Here is a 15,425-nt window from a genome sequence, read left to right as displayed (position 1 = left end):
GCTACTATAATAGCTATAGCAAGGCATTGGAGGGATCCAAAACCCCCTGAGCTTGCAGAGATCTTGCAAGTCGTCAACATTCATTTCAAATATGAACACATGATAGCCAACCTAAATAGCTCTATGGATAGATTTCTGAGAAACTGCGAGCTGTGGGTTAATAACTATGTTCAGTGATATATTAAGGTTAATAGATTGCCCAGACTGAGTGACAACTGGGATTATGAGAAATTGTGAATTAGATCGGCCTGCAGATAGCAGAATTAGGGTGGGGCTCTATCATGTCATAATAACATAGTGTCACAGCAATACAGTGATACACTAGGATGCACTGTGTTATGTATTGCCTCATTATTACTTACTTTTTCCTTTTCTTCTTTGAAGATGATTCCTATTGGTATTGATACTGTTACAGTTATTGTTCTGTGTAGTTTTACTTTCAGTTGTTTGGAATTTTGTACTGGCTTTTTTCTTATAAGCATCATTGAGACCCCATACAGGGTCACTTGTTGACTAAACACTGAGAGTACTTAAAGTGGATCCGAAATAAACTTTTACTCATTGCATAATTGTGTTCCTTTCATATCGTTTATAGGGCATTCCTCAAGCCAAATACTTTTTTGTTTTATTTTACTACTCTAATTCCCTATAAACTAAACAAGCCTCACCCACAGCTCCTTTTGTGCCTTGGCACTGTAGCAAGGGCTTATGGGAGCTCAGTCTGGGCACGAGGAGGAGGAGGAGGTTACTAGAATCAGAATCAGAATCAGAATCAGAATCAGATTTATTTCGCCAAGTGCAGCAGTTGACACACTCGGAATTGTTTGTGGTACACATCGGCATAAAGCCTAGTACAAAGGCATTTAGAGGCATAGTGCAAAAACATTCAATGACGACAGACAAAGACATTAAAATCAGGTAGTGCAAAAAACATGTACAGACAAGGGAATTTAGGTATTGTAGTGCGCATTACATGCGGTAACCACAGAATAGGTAAACATTACTTTAGGCCTGGGTCACAGGTGGCTATTTCCTGTGTGTGTGACTTGAGTTCAGAAGGCCCACTGCTTGGGGGAAAAAAAGAGTTCCTGTGCCTGGAGGTTTTGGTGGAAATAGCCCTGTACCGGTGGTCTGAGCGCATGCGGTTGAAGAAGCGGCTGCCAGGATGGTGTGGGTCATTCGTGATCCTGTCTGCCCTTGTTCTCAGTCTGGATGCGTGGAGGAGGTCCAGAGGTGGCAGGGGTGAACCAATGATTCTTTCCGCTGCCTTGATTACTCTTTGTAGTCTGTACCTGTCACTCGTGGTGGCACCCCCATACCAAACGATGATAGAGGAGCACAGGATTGACTCGATGGTGGCAGTGTAGAAGCTAGACAGCAGCTCCTGCGGCATACCAAACTTCCTGAGTTGTCTTAGGAAGAACAGCCGTTGCTGCGCCTTCTTTTGGCATTTAGTGGTGTTTTCACTCCATCTCAGGTCATTGGTGATGGTGGTGCCCAGAAACCGAACACTTGATACTCTGGTGACTTCAGTGCCTTCGATGAATACTGGGCTGAGTGGTGGATGACTTTTCCTGAAGTCGATAACCAACTCGACGGTCTTTGCAGCGTTTAGGACAAGCTAGCCATACTAGCCATTGATTTCAGAAGCAGAGTGGAGGAGGGAGGAGGAGAGGGGACTGAATTTACACACAGGCAAGCTGATAGCATCTCCAGCCCTCAGCCTGTGACAAACAGAACATGGCTGCCCTCATTGTATCACAGGAATAAATAATCATAAACTTTTGAAGCTGTTTGCAGCAAGATATGCTGTGTAAACTATCTAAACTTTAGATAAGATATATAGACAAGTTACTTGTTATAGTTAGTTTTTCATCTCGCATCCGCTTTAAAAATAATTTTCAAAATGCGGTTGTATACTCAACGCCATTAACCCGGTTTGTTTAACATGTCTTCTGGTAATAAAAATGTTTTGAAAACAAATTAGCCATTAAAAGATATTACTTTTACAAAACTTTGTTTTTTCGGTACTTACATATTATCCCATCTGGAAAGTTTGGCAGCTGTTTGTTAAAGTTTTGTTTGCTCCCCCAGGAAGATCTGACTATTTTTGGAAAGCTAAAAGTCACGGCTTTCTGTTGCACCAGGTTCCGAGTCGGTATGATGCTCAGTTCCTAAGTTATGGCATTTTGAAAGAATGGTGTCCTCTGAACTTGGCTGCAGAAAGTGCAATTACATAAGTGCGGGATGAACCCGACATGATGATAAGCAGCACACCCGGTAGGTCTTCTTCTTCCTTCGCAGCATAAATCTGTGTTTTCAAAACTTATGTCAAGTGCCCTGGGTCTCTCATTACAGATGAAGGAGCAGCGCAGCTGTGCACCCTCGTCTCCTCTCTGTCTTACTGGCTTGGGCAGGAGACTCAATTCCACTGTGCGCTGCAGGTAAGTGCAAAGGACACCCCCCCAAACCCCCCTCCCCCCAACTTGGGAATGGGACATCGCATTGACTCGGGACCCGGTGCAAAGGAATCCTTTCAGTTTTTCAAAAATGGTTACATCTGGCTAGGGGAATAAACAGAACTTTAACAAAAAGCTGCCAAACTTTCCAGACAGGATAATACGTAAGTACTGGTTTTTCTACCTATAGAAAAAAAATGAAAACTTTATTTAAAATATTTCTGGTATAAATAAATGAAACTGGTTAAAAGCGGTATATTGATAGAAACAGCCTTGTGCAAGCACAAAATACGGCTACTGATATGTTTGCTTTGAAAAACATATATGTAAATATGTACATTGTGTCCTTCCGCCATGTCCTCTCGTTGTGGGGGACTATAGCAATCAGGCCACACTTTGTCCAGGTCTGGAGACTGTAAACATTTATTCTGTGTTCATATAAACACGGGACGGCCGGACGATTCGCTGTCGCTATAGATTAGACCACAATACCAGAGGCGTGTGAGCACTTGCTCCACCACTAGAAATCTATTTGAACGGCCATAAATCAAATGACACAAGAGATGTAAAACTTTAACCAGAGGTTCATGGTTTAGTACACTGCGGCCGTCACTGCGACAACAGACCGTGACCAACGAAGGCCATACAGAAAAGTAAATATTTTCCCAGCAGTCAGAGGTGAGGTGGATACAGGGAGACACGAAAGGATGTGCGGAGCAGATGCGATTTATAACAATACGTTACCTAATAACAATAGTGACATCATTCACAAATACTCCTCCGACACTTCATAGAGCAATACAGAGATTTACATAATAGGTCTCATTTTGGCGGTAATATTCAGCATAACATTGTTTTGGTGTAGGACTATCACTGTCAAAGCTCTGGGGAATAGCCATGTTTCATTAATGAGGTTTGACATAAATTCTGTGAATATACAGTATATATACACTCACCTAAAGGATTATTGGGAAAACCTGTTCAATTTCTCATTAATGCAATTATCTAATCAACCAACCACATGGCAGTTGCTTCAATGCATTTAGGGGTGTGATCCTGGTCAAGACAATCTCCTGAACACCAAACTGAATGTCAGAATGGGAAAGAAAGGTGAATTAAGCAATTTTGAGCGTGGCATGGTTGTTGGTGCCAGACGGGCCGGTCTGAGTATTTCACAATCTGCTCAGTTACTGAGATTTTCACGCACAACCATTTCTAGGGTTTACAAAGAATGGTGTGAAAAAAAAAGGGAAAAACATCCAGTATGCGGCAGCCCTGTGGGCGAAAATGCTAGAGGTCAGAGGAGAATGGGCCGACTGATTCAAGCTGATAGAAGGGAAACGTTGACTGAAATAACCACTCGTTACAACCGAGGTATGCAGCAAAGCATTTGTGAAGCCACAACATGCACAACCTTGAGGCGGGTAGGCTACAACAGCAGAAGACCCCACCGGGTAACACTCATCTCCACTACAAATAGAAAAAAGAGGCTACAATTTGCATGAGCTCACCAAAATTGGACAGTTGAAGACTGGAAAAATGTTGCCTGGTATGATGAGTCTCGATAGAGTCAAAATTTGGCGTAAACAGAAGGAGAGCATGGATCCATCATGCATTGTTACCACTGTGCAGGCTGGTGGTGGTGGTGTAATGGTGTGGGGGATGTTTTCTTGGCACACTTTAGGCCCCTTAGTGCCAATTGGGCATCGTTTAAATGCCACGGGCTACCTGAGCATTGTTTCTGACCATATCCATCCCTTCATGACCACCATGTACCCATCCTTTGATGGCTACTTCCAGCAGGATAATGCACCATGTCCAAAGCTCGAATCATTTCAAATTGGTTACTTGAACATGACAATGAGTTCACTGTACTAAAATGGCCCCCACAGTCACCAAATCCCAACCCAATAGAGCATCTTTGGGATGTGATGGAACGGGAGCTTCGTGCCCTGGATGTGCATCCCACAAATCTCCATCAACTGCAAGATGCTATCCTATCAATATGGGCCAACATGTCTAAAGAATGCTTTCAGCACCTTGTTGAATCAATGCCACATAGAATTAAGGCAGTTCTGAAGGTGAAAGGGGGCCAAACACCATATTAGTATGGTGTTCCTAATATAGTAATCCTTTAGGTGAGTGTATACATTATCTCACAAAACTGAGTACACCTTTCACATTTTAGTAAATATTTTATTCTATCTTTTCATGGGACAGCACTGGAGATGTAACACTATAAAGCAGTCAGTGTGCAGCTTGTATAACAGTGTAAATTTGCTGTCCCATCAAAATAACTCAACACACGGCCATTAACCTCCCTGGCGGTATGATTCTTTCCAGATATTAGGGTCTTTTTAAAACGTTTTAGACCCTAAAATCATTAAAAAATCATGCCGCCAGAATGCCTGCAGCAGCCCCTGCTCTCACTCACCTCCCTGAGCTCCAGTGCTGCAATTTTACCTCCGTCCTCCAGGTGGCGCTGTAACTCTGTGGTGAGATCGATGATGTCAATCTCACCAGAGTGATTCAGAACCTCCAAGGACAGGAAGGAGAACGGCTCCCAACGTCTGGATCCCCCGGGAGGTGAGTAAAAAGCTCCCGCTGCGCGCAATACTCTGCATAGAGCTCCTGGCGGCTAGCCCGAGTGTAGCTCGGGATTAACGCCAGGGAGGTTAATGTCAAAACCGCTGGCCTAGTGGGGGTCTCGGGGGCTCACCTGCCACCTTCTCTGACATCTCTCCACTTCTGCTCACCTAAAGGACCACAAGGGGACACTAAATGTACTTCCGTACCTAGGGCCTCATTACATCTAAATCACTCTCAGGTACTTAGCGTCATATCCAGAGGTTGTCTTTTGCGAATAGACGTATGAGTGCAGCATTGCTGCAGACGGTTACGGGGTGGAGGTCAGCCTGTCAGTGCTCAGACCATACGCTGCACTCTGCATCACACTGGTCTGCATGGCTGTCCTCCCAGAGGGAAGCCTCTTCTGAAGATGATGCACAAAAAAGCCTGCAGACTAAGGCAATGGATTGCTGGAAACATATACTGTGGTCTGATGAGACCAAGATAAACTTATTTGATTCAGATGGTGTCAATCAGGTAAATCAGCAACCAGGTGAGCAGTACAAAAACAAGTGTGTGTTGCCCACAGTCAGGCATGGTGGTGGGAGTATCATAGTTTGGGGCTGCATGAGTGCTGCCAGCACTGGGAAACTACAGTTCACTGAGGAAAACATGAATGCCATACTGGAGCAGAGCATGATCCCCTTTGGCCGCAGGGCAGTATTCTAACATGATAATGACCCCAAACACACCTCCAAGACGACCACTGCCTTGCTAAAGAAACAGAGGGTAAAGGTGCTGGACTGGCCAAGCATGACTCCAGACTAAAACCCTACTGAGCATCTGTGGGGCATCCTCAAATCAAAGGTGGAGGAGCGCAATGTCTCTAACATCCACCAGCTTCACCATGGAGGAAGAGGATTCCAGTGGCAACCTGTGACGCTCTAGTGACTTCCATGCCCAAGAGGGTTAAAGCAGTGTTGGAAAATAATGCTGGGCACACAAAATATTCTCACTTTGGGTAAAATTGTGACATTCCTCACTTAGGGGTTGTCGCAGGCCCCCAGTGGCCGGACCGCACAATGCCTTCCAATCGGTTTCAGCATACAGACCATGCAATCTGTGGTCACAATCAGTGCACAGAAACCGCTGAAATTTTGGCAGCAAACAGACCAGAGGGAGGCGTGCGATCTATTAAACACAAAATACTAGGCTGCCACCATCTCTGTTACCATGGGACAGAGAATGCCACTGACTGGCTGAATCTAGACCTGCAAATAAAACGGTTAAACACTCTCTATTTTATCTAGCTATCAACAATAGTAGCGACTCTTCAGAAGCCAGGGTTCAGTTTGTGCGGCTGAATAGCAGGGTAGCTGAACAAATAAATTACTTTTAGTTGTTTATTATAAATGCAATATAAATAATTAATATATACAGAAAATCATTAAAATCAACAATTATAGAGACATTAGTAGCGCAGTATAAAAATAAAAATGGAAGAAAATTCATATGCTTAAGGCCAACAAACGTACTTCATGAAAAGAGTTCCTCTAGCAGCTATGAAACCAGAGACTCCCAGGCTCACAGTCTGCTACCCCCTAGACATAAAATCCTGATCTGGCAATAGGTGCAGGAAACCAATTCCGATTGCGTTTTCTAGTCTCACGGCTCTTCCGTGACAGGGGTGCACTCACTTTTGTTGCCAGCGGGTTAGATATTAATGGATCATCACATTTACACCATTATACAAGCTGCACACTGACTGCTTTACTTTGTATCACAGTGTCATATCTTCAGTGTTGTCCCATGAAATGATGTAATAAGATGTACATACCGCAAATGTGAGATGTGTTGTACTCACTTTTCTGAGATACTGTATAGAGAGTCAAATTTAATAGATTTCATTTTTTTCAGCAAAAATGGGATTTTCCTTTGGCTACAAGCCAGGCTTTTACTAAACTCCAACGCTTTCCTCAACACTGACCAAAGACCAGTGCAGTTTCTATGCTAAAATGCACCCAGGGCAAGGGTGTAAAAATTGCAGAGTCGGGAAGGAATTTTTCCCTTTTGGGGCTAATTGGACCATGCCTTGTAAGGGTTTTTTCGCCTTCCTCTGGATCAACAGGGATATGTGAGGGAGCAGGCTGGTGTTGTACTTTGTACTGGTTGAACTCGATGGACGTATGTCTTTTTTCAACCAAAATAACTATGTAACTATGTGGGTGCCTTTAATATAGGTAGCCAGAATAGTTGCCCCAACATAGGTTAAATAGGTAGGTGTCTCCAATATAGGTAGCCAGTATAGTTTCCACCTGTATAGGCTAGCTAGGTAGGTAGGTGCCCCCAATACAGCATAGATAAGTGCCCCCAGTACAGGTTAGATAGGTAGCTGCCCCCCCCCCCCAGTATAGGTTAGATAGGTAGCTGCCGCCCCCCCCCCATTATAGGTTAGATAGGTAGGTGCCCCTCAGTATAGGTTAGATAGGTAGTTGCCCCCCAGTATAGGTTATATTAGGTAGCTGCCCCCCAGTATAGGATAGATTAGACAGGTGCCCCCCAGTATAGGTTAGATTAGGTAGCTGCCCCCCCTCCAGTATAGGTTAGGTAGGTGCCCCCCAGTATAGGTTAGGTAGGTGCCCCCCAGTATAGGTTAGATAGGTAGCTGCCCCCCAGTATAGGTTAGATAGGTAGCTGTCCCCCAGTATAGGTTAGATTAGGTAGCTGCCCCCCAGTATAGGTTAGATTAGGTAGCTGCCCCCCACTATAGGTTAGATAGGTAGCTGCCCCCCAGTGTAGGTTAGATTAGGTAGGTGCCCCCCAGTATAGGTTAGATAGGTAGCTGCCCCCCAGTGTAGGTTAGATAGGTAGCTGCCCCCCAGTGTAGGTTAGATTAGGTAGGTGCCCCCCAGTATAGGTTAGATAGGTAGCTGCCCCCCAGCATAGGTTAGATTAGGTAGCTGCCCCACAGTATAGGTTAGATAGGTAGCTGCCCCCCAGTGTAGGTAAGATAGGTAGCTGCCCCTCAGTATAGGTTAGATTAGGTAGCTGCCCCCCAGTATAGGTTAGATTAGGTAGCTGCCCCCCAGTATAGGTTAGATAGGTAGCTGCCCCCCAGTGTAGGTTAGATTAGGTAGGTGCCCCCCAGTATAGGTTAGATAGGTAGTTGCCCCCCAGTGTAGGTTAGATAGGTAGCTGCCCCCCAGTGTAGGTTAGATTAGGTAGATTATGTTAAATCAAGTTGTAATCAGCAGTGCTGTATCTTGTATCAGTGTTCATATTTCATGTATATCATTGTCTGTATCATTATGTATCCCTTGTTTGTTTTCTTACATTGTACAGCGCCACGGAATATGTTGGCGCTTTATAAATAAATAATAATAATAATAGGTAGGTGCCCCCCAGTATAGGTTAGATTAGGTAGGTGCCCCCCAGTATAGGTTAGATAGGTAGCTGCCCCCCAGCGTAGGTTAGATTAGGTAGCTGCCCCCCTAGTATAGGTTAGGTAGGTGCCCCCCAGTATAGGTTAGATAGGTAGCTGCCCCTCAGTATAGGTTAGATTAGGTAGCTGCCCCCCAGTATAGGTTAGATTAGGTAGCTGCCCCCCAGTATAGGTTAGATAGGTAGCTGCCCCCCAGTGTAGGTTAGATTAGGTAGGTGCCCCCCAGTATAGGTTAGATAGGTAGTTGCCCCCCAGTGTAGGTTAGATAGGTAGCTGCCCCCCAGTGTAGGTTAGATTAGGTAGATCATGTTAAATCAAGTTGTAATCAGCAGTACTGTATCTTGTATCAGTGTTCATATTTCATGTATATCATTGTCTGTATCATTATGTATCCCTTGTTTGTTTTCTTACATTGTACAGCGCCACGGAATATGTTGGCGCTTTATAAATAAATAATAATAGGTAGGTGCCCCCCAGTATAGGTTAGATTAGGTAGCTGCCCCCCAGTATAGGTTAGATTAGGTAGCTGCCCCCCAGTATAGGTTAGATAGGTAGCTGCCCCCCAGTATAGGTTAGATAGGTAACTGCCCCCCAGTGTAGATTAGATAGGTAGCTGCCCCCCAGCGTAGGTTAGATTAGGTAGCTGCCCCCCCCCAGAGTAGGTTAGATTAGGTAGGTGCCCCCCAGTATAGGTTAGATAGGTAGCTGCCCCCCAGCGTAGGTTAGATTAGGTAGCTGCCCCCCAGTATAGGTTAGATAGGTAGCTGCCCCCCAGTGTAGGTTAGATAGGTAGCTGCCCCCCATAATGGAGGGGGGAGCCGGAGCCACGGGGAGGGCAGCCCGACCTCTCCTCTCCAGGGACGCCCTCCGTGCTCCCCCCTCAGATGCATAGTGAGCAGGCAGGAAGCACTGTTTACAACTCACCTCCCTGGCTCCAAGCGCCGCTCTCTTTCCTCTCTGCCTATACGCTGATACACACGCTGCTTCCGGCTAAACAGGAAGCAGCGTGTGTATAAGCATGTATACAGAGAGGAGACCGGCGGCGAGAGAGCGGCGGTTGGAGCCAGGGAGGTGAGTTGTAAACAGTGCTTCCTGCCTGCTCACTATGCATCTGAGGGGGGAGCACGGAGGGCGGCTCGGGAGAGGGAGGGAGAGGTCGGGCTGCCCTCCCTGCGGCTCCGGCTCCCCCCTCCATAACAGCGCCCCCCTTATAACAGCGCCCAGGGCGGCGGCACGCCCCGCACGGCCCTAGAAACGGGCATGCCAATGACCATTCACCCAAACCTGTAAACTGCACAAACAAGAAGTATGACATATTTCTTGCCACGTTTATGCTCGTTAATATGGTCTGTCAGCAAAAAAGTGTCAATAAGGCTATGTTCACATTATAAATCGCCAGCGCTATTTCTAACGATTTATTGCGATTTTTTTTTTAAACCGCCTTTCCCTGTGCTTTCTAAGCGCTTTTGCAGAGCTAATTTTTTTTCACTTCCTGATCCTGACATGTGTTTATGCATAGAAGCTATACAAAGCACTTTTTCAAGTGCTTTGCGATTTCCCTATACCTTCCATTGAGCCGAAGCGCTCAAAAAATGGTACAGGAGGAGCTTTTGAAAGCGGATTGCAATGGAACCGCTCAGATGTGAACTCTCTCATAGGGAATCATTGCACAAGCTCTTTTAGGGCGATTTCTAAAATCGTCAGCTCTTAAAAAAATATGCAAACGCTCATCGTGTGAACAAGTCCTTATTGAAAATACAGTAGAAGGAAACATATACATTTATACTCACCAAGGACGGACGCAGCAATAGTCAGAGCTGCCGCCACCCGAACTCGCTCACAGTCACAGAGCCTCATCAGCGCAATGAGAAATTTCAACCCGCGAGCATCGGCCAGGGCAGTCTGGTTCTTGACATGTGGAATAAAGCCTAAAAAAATTCAAAGATTTTCTATTTATGTTTGTTTAAAGTGGACCTGAACTCTTGCACAAGACACAAGGAAAACAGAGAGAAAAGCACCTCGTTTGTGTTTAGAGAGAAGAGCCTTCTATTTACGATCCGATTAAATCCGACATGTCCGATCGGGATTCAATTCGATTCAATTCAATTTGCCATTGCAAAAAAATGGCAAATCAAATTGAATCAAATCCCAATGGGACATGTCGGATTTAATCGGATTGTAAATAGAATTGTAATCGAATCGCACAAAGAATCGTATCGTGTAGATGGGGCTTAAGGCTCTGATTAGCGATGGCGAGGAGATGGCTAGGAGAAGTCATGGTGAAGCATGTGATCAGTTTGGTCAGCTGATAGATATGTAAGTCTCTGATTTGCTAGTCATGATCATGTGCTAAAGCAGGATGGGATCACAGCAAATCAGAGCTTTGCAAATCTATAAGCTGGTCAAACAAATCACATACTTCTTAATGAGTTCTCCTAGACATGACCATCGTTAATCAGAGACTTACACACGTATCACCTTAATCAGAGACTTACACACGTATCACCTTAATCAGAGACTTACACATGTCTCACCTGAACACACTGATCACATGCTTCTCCATGACTTCTCCTAGACATGGCCATCACTATACAGGAGGAGGTCAACTTAGGGAACTTATTGACAAGGTGCGCGCCTACTGCCTTTTTCTTGTATAGAGACTGAACTTATTGACAATGCCTCTACGAGTGGCTAGATGATGGCTGTATTTTGGGGGCACATTAGTGGTACTTGATATAGAGGGTTAAATGATGGTTGCACAAGGTGGAACATAATGTTGGTGTTTGTAATAGGGGGAGATATTGACTGCAACTCTGGCACATATTGTGGGGGAAGGCGATGGCTGCCCTTGTTTTAGGCTGATATAATGGTGGTACTTATTATAAGGGGGGCATGATGGAGGCAGAAGAATATTGCTAGGGGATTAGGGATGAAGTCTCATGGTCCCCCAAATGACTCTACAAGAACATATTGGGGGAGTAGAGTTGACATAATTACACCATGGTATAAGGTAGAAGTGTGGGGGCCCTAGTAAGTCCTGCACAGTGGCCTACTGATGCCTGCACCTACCACTGTCCTATATTTATATCAGTTATCGCATCTTCCTTTCCCTTTCTGGATATCTACTCCCATGCTTTAACTAAAGTTATCCTGAAAGTCTTATCTGATCTATTATGGGTATCAAATGAACAACCTTGGTCTAGAAGATGGGCTAAACTCCACATACCGATTCCAAGGCAGATGTGTTGGAGAGCTTGAATGGCGCTCAGAACAACGTCCTCCTGGTGCAATCTCAGGAGTCGGACAAGCTGATGGGGTCCATTGGCAGAATATATTGCGTTTCTCACATCGTAAGGTCCCTGGACCAGAGCAGTCAAGCCACCGGTTCCGATCAGGTTCAGTGCAGAAGATGCAGCCGAGAGGAACTCCACCAACATCGGGACACCTGGAAGAACATTATGGTCAGTTCCTGAAACCACCGAGCCTCATTCAAGAACACCTTCCTCTTTTATCAACTCAATAAACAGAGTCTGCATTACATGGAGGTCCTTATATACTAAATCCATGTACTGCTAGGGATGAGCAGAAATTACGCCTATGCGAAATTTCAGAGAAAAGCGTAATTAACTTCACATGCAATTGTTAGCATCCGTAATTACGCATGAATTTACGCGTAATTTATGTGTAATTTCGGCGTCTAGTTAAAAATGGCGCCGGCCAAAAAATGGCGCCCCCTTCTGCCCGATATATGTTTAAAACGATATTTATCGTTTTAAAGGTTAAAATAGTGCAGAGCGAAATCTATCGTTTTAAAACTGTTTTTTTTTTTTTTTTTGGGTCCTGCCTGAACGATATTTATCGTTTTAACCCCTGCTTTGCTGCCGTTTGGAAAATATCTGCCCGCCGGCTTTAATGTTTAATAGCAAAGCCCCCTTAAAAGCTAAAAACACCAAATTTGCAGGGAATGTTAAGAAGAATATTGTGAACAAGAGGAAAAAAAATCTTTCAAAAAGACCTTATAGTTTTTGAGAAAATCGATTTTGAATATTCTTCTTCTGACCGTGGGAAAATTAAACGCCCGCCGACTTTAGCGGTTAATAGCAAAGCCCCTTTAAATGTCAGAAACACCAAATGTGTAGGGAATGTTAAGAAAAATAGTGGGAACACGAAGAAAAAAAAATTGTTCAAAAAGACCTTATAGTTTTTGAGAAAATCGATCTTAAATCTTCAAAGGAAATGTAACTATTTAAATCGCGTACTGACATTCCCGTGGAAACTTTTTCCGCCGACTTTAGCAGTTAATAGCAAAGTCCCCTTAAATCCTAGCAACACCAAATTTGCAGGATATGTTAAAAATATACTGGGAAACAATATTTAAAAAAAAAAATTGAAAAATTTTATTTATTTTTTTTTTAAATTAAAATTTTTGGGTTATGTTCAGAGTGTGGGAAAAGTTTTGAAAAAAATGACGTGGGGTCCCCCCTCCCGAGCCTCTGTAACCCCTTGTCTCCCATGCAGGCTGGGATAGCCAGAATGCGGAGCCCCGGCCGACTGGGGCTTCGCACCCTGAGCTATACCAGCCCGCATGGTCCATGGTATGGGGGGGCTTCGGGGGGGAGGGGCGGCCAAGCCTTTCCCTCCCCCCCGGAGCCCTTGTCCAATCCATGGACAAGGGGCTCTTCCCCACCTCCGGTGCCCCAGGAGGAGGTGGGGGCGACGACTCCCTGGGGGGGGGGGTTCATGGTGGCATCTGGGAGTCCCCTTTAAGAAGGGGAACCCAGATGCCTGCCCCCCTCCCAGGAGAAATGAGTATAGGGGTGCAGGAGTACCCCTTACCCATTTCCATAAAGGGTTAAATGAAATAAAAACACAACAACGAGAAAAGTCCTTTAATGTTCTAAATTAACCAGAAATACTTACCTGTACCTTTAAGAAAAAAATCCCACGTCAATTAGGTCCCACGACAGTATCCTCCATCTTGCGACCTTCAGTTACATGTTGATTGAAGATCTCCGCCGCCCCGACGCCACACACGCCGCCTCCGCCGCACTCACTGCTCTTAGCTATACTTAGTATAGCTAAGAGCAAAAAGCATCTTTAAATTTTAGCTCCAATGGTCCCCATTGGTTCCTTAACAGACCAATGGGGATCAGGAGGATCCCCATTGGTCGATAAGGAACCAATGGGGAGCCTTGGAGCCAAAATTTAAAGATGCTTTTTGTTCTCAGCTATACTAAGTATAGCTGAGAGTTGCGTCTATGCGTCTATATAGACGCATTAGCGCTAGCTGCCGCTGCCCTCCCCGCCTCTCCCCACCTGTCACCCTCACCCATGCTGGCACCCATGGGTGCATTGGGTGTCAGCGTGGGTGAGGGTGACAGGTGGGTGGAGGCAGGGAGGGCAGCGGCAGCTAGCGCTAATGCGTCTATATAGACGCATAGACGCAACTCTCAGCTATACTTAGTATAGCTGAGAGCAGTGCGGCGGAGGCGGCGTGTGTGGCGTCGGGGCGGCGGAGATCTTCAATCAACATGTATCAGAAGATCGCAAGATAGAGGATACTGTCGTGGGACCTGATTGGCGTGGGATTTTTTTCTTAAAGGTACAGGTAAGTATTTGTGGTTAATTTAGAACATTAAAGGACTTTTTTCGTTGTTGCGTTTTTATTTCATTTAACCCTTTGTGGAAATGGGTAAGGGGTACTCCTGCACCCCTATACTCATTTCTCATGGGAGGGGGGTGGGCATCTGGGGGTCCCCTTCTTAAAGGGGACTCCCAGATGCCACCATGAACCCCCCCCCCAGGGAGTCGTCGCCCCCGCCTCCACCTGGGGCAAGGGAGGCGGGGAAGAGCCCCTTGTCCATGGATTGGACAAGGGGCTCCGGGGGGTAGGGGAAGGCTTGGCCGCCCCTCCCCCCCGGAGCCCCCCCCATACCATGGACCATGCGGGCTGGTATAGCTCAGGGTGCGAAGCCCCAGTCGGCCGGGGCTCCGCATTCTGGCTATCCCAGCCTGCATGGGAGACAAGGGGTTACAGAGGCTCGGAGCTGGCAGCTATACGTCCGCACAGGACGCATCCTAAGGTATAGTAACCGGCTCTTAAATGAGCCGGTTCTTTTTGTATTGAATCAAATGAATCGATTCATTTGATTCAATACAAAAAGAACCGGCTGATTTATGAGCCGGTTACTATACCTTAGGATGCGTCCTGTGCGGACGTATAGCTGCCAGCTCCGCTGTTTCTCCCCACCTGCCTGCACCTGTCACCCTCACCTAGGGTGGCACCCATGGGTGCACCAGGTGCCAGGCTAGGTGAGGGTGACAGGTGAGGAGGCGGGGAGGACAGCGGGAGCCGTGCTATGCGTCCCTACGCAGGACGCATTGTAGGGTATAGTATTTTAATTGGCGTGGGAGATCTGCAATCAAGCTATTTGAAGATCGCAAGATAAGAGGATATTGTTATTCGTTGGATCATTTCCGAGGATATATTGGCGTGGGAACATTTTTTTAAAGGTACAGGTAAGTATTTGTGGTTAATTAAGATTATTAAAATACTTTTCTCGTGGTTGTGTTTTTATTTCATTTAACCCTTTGTTGAAATGGGGAAGGGGTACAAAGTAGCCCTATACTCATTTCTCCTGGGAGGGGGGTGGGCATCTGTGGGTCCCCTTCTTAAAGGGGACTCCCAGATGCCACCATGAACCCCCCCAGGGAGTCGTCGCCCCCACCTCCTCCTGGGGCACCGGAGGTGGGGAAGAGCCCCTTGTCCATGGATTGGACAAGGGCTCCGGGGGGGAGGGGGAGGCTTGGCCGCCCCTCCCCCCCAGAGCCCCCCCATACCATGGACCATGCGGGCTGGTATAGCTCAGGGTGCGAAGCCCCAGTCGGCCGGGCTCCGCATTCTGGCTATCCCAGCCTGCATGGGAGACAAGGGGTTACAGAGGCTCGGGAGGGGG

The 15,425-nt window shown here is 46.1% G+C and overlaps 2 protein-coding genes across 3 annotated transcripts in view; one reads left to right on the top strand and one right to left on the bottom strand.

Annotated features, from left to right (window-relative positions):
- Positions 1–15,425, top strand: part of RRAD (RRAD, Ras related glycolysis inhibitor and calcium channel regulator) — a 117,038-nt gene that overhangs the window by 11,709 nt on the left and 89,904 nt on the right. The window lies entirely within an intron of this gene.
- Positions 1–15,425, bottom strand: part of LOC137537929 (ankyrin and armadillo repeat-containing protein-like) — a 97,254-nt gene that overhangs the window by 48,069 nt on the left and 33,760 nt on the right. For both annotated transcript variants that reach the window (XM_068259856.1, XM_068259857.1), the window contains exons 4-5: positions 11,696–11,914; positions 10,260–10,397 (exon numbers count right to left, since the gene is read on the bottom strand). In XM_068259856.1, the coding sequence (XP_068115957.1) occupies positions 10,260–10,397; positions 11,696–11,914 (357 nt within the window). The remainder of the gene's footprint in view (positions 1–10,259; positions 10,398–11,695; positions 11,915–15,425) is intronic.

This window comes from Hyperolius riggenbachi, chromosome 11, assembly GCF_040937935.1.
Source record: "Hyperolius riggenbachi isolate aHypRig1 chromosome 11, aHypRig1.pri, whole genome shotgun sequence".
NCBI lineage: Eukaryota > Metazoa > Chordata > Amphibia > Anura > Hyperoliidae > Hyperolius > Hyperolius riggenbachi.
This window is presented reverse-complemented; position numbering and strand designations above follow the sequence as displayed.